The 1,186-nt window shown below is 55.6% G+C and overlaps 1 protein-coding gene across 1 annotated transcript in view; it reads right to left on the minus strand.

Annotated features, from left to right (window-relative positions):
* Positions 1-1,186, minus strand: part of ADAMTS7 (ADAM metallopeptidase with thrombospondin type 1 motif, 7) — a gene marked incomplete at its 3' end in the record, with an annotated part of 42,525 nt that overhangs the window by 36,422 nt on the left and 4,917 nt on the right. Inside the window, exon 2 of the mRNA XM_010002844.1 lies at positions 824-1,176. Within this exon, the coding sequence (XP_010001146.1) occupies positions 824-1,176 (353 nt within the window). The remainder of the gene's footprint in view (positions 1-823; positions 1,177-1,186) is intronic.

Genomic DNA, 1,186 nt, shown 5'->3' on the forward strand with positions numbered 1-1,186 from the left:
CAGCAGGAAATGACACCCTGAAACCCACTTTGGTTAATTAGACCATTCACAGAAAAATGAATCAAAAGCTCCTGGGTTCCTCCCAGGTCCATCAGTCTGGTTTTTATCCAAACAATGGGCCTGGCTATTTTCTGCAGCCTTTGAGGACAGGGGTCTGAGCATCACGGGAGCTACCCAGTTGCACAGTAACACAGCTCTGCAAACCCCCAAGAGGTTTGAAACCCAAGTGGGGACCTGGGACCTGGGTGAGCTGGACGCCGGCTGATAAGACATGGACATTGACGCTGAAGTCATGAACTGGCTTTTCCAAGCACAAACACAAGACTCTTGTTTGTGAAAGTGACTTTGGCTTTCAGCAAAATTTACACTCTCACAGGTGCTGCCACCTTTGAAAATACCTGCAGTGGGATGAGGCAGGGGAGGGGTTCCCAAAATGTGACATTTCGCTGTACCTGAGTTATGGTGCAGTCACTGCATGTGCCACAGAGTTAGTTACTGTCACCAGCACCTTTGGGTTTTGAACACCTTGTTCTCAGATGTTCCTCATAACCCCATGTTTATGTACCAGAAGGCAGAGGCGACATGAAAATTGCTCTCTTTGGGAATTTGGACATAAACAAGTAAACACAGTCCCGGAGAGTTCCCAAACCACTGGAATCCATGGGAAATTTACGGCCAGCTCATCCACGGCTGCATCAAACCTACGGGCTGAGACCCTGGCTCTGCTGCCGCTGGGAGGAGTTTTCCCCTTGCTTCCAGCAGAAGCCCAGGATCCCACCCGGCTCCTGCCACCTCCTGCAGGGCTGCAGGTCTCCGTACTCACCAGCCCGTCGCAGGTGCTGAGCGCGGCCAGACCCCCCGGCAGCGCCCGGCTCCGCACCTCCCCGAGCATGTGGCAGGAGCTGTAGCTGAGGGGCTGGATCTTGGCCCCCGAGATGCCCCCGAAACGCCTCTCGCTGACGAACCCAGGGGCCAGGAGGTTGGTGTTGAGGCTCAGGTTGAATTTCAGGGGCTCCCCCTTGTAGCGCAGCTCATAGAAGGCGAGAGACTTGCTCCTGGGGGAAGGGGACCGGCGGTGGAGGGCGCGGTGGGACAGGTCGTAGGACAGGAAGGATCCCCTCTCGTCCACCTTGATGGGATGAACGATGTCGCTGCTGGAGGGCAGGGGAGCAGGCTCTGGAAGGAG

Source organism: Chaetura pelagica, unplaced genomic scaffold (genome assembly GCF_000747805.2).
Source record: "Chaetura pelagica isolate M959 unplaced genomic scaffold, ChaPel_1.0 scaffold658, whole genome shotgun sequence".
NCBI classification, from domain to species: Eukaryota; Metazoa; Chordata; class Aves; order Apodiformes; family Apodidae; genus Chaetura; species Chaetura pelagica.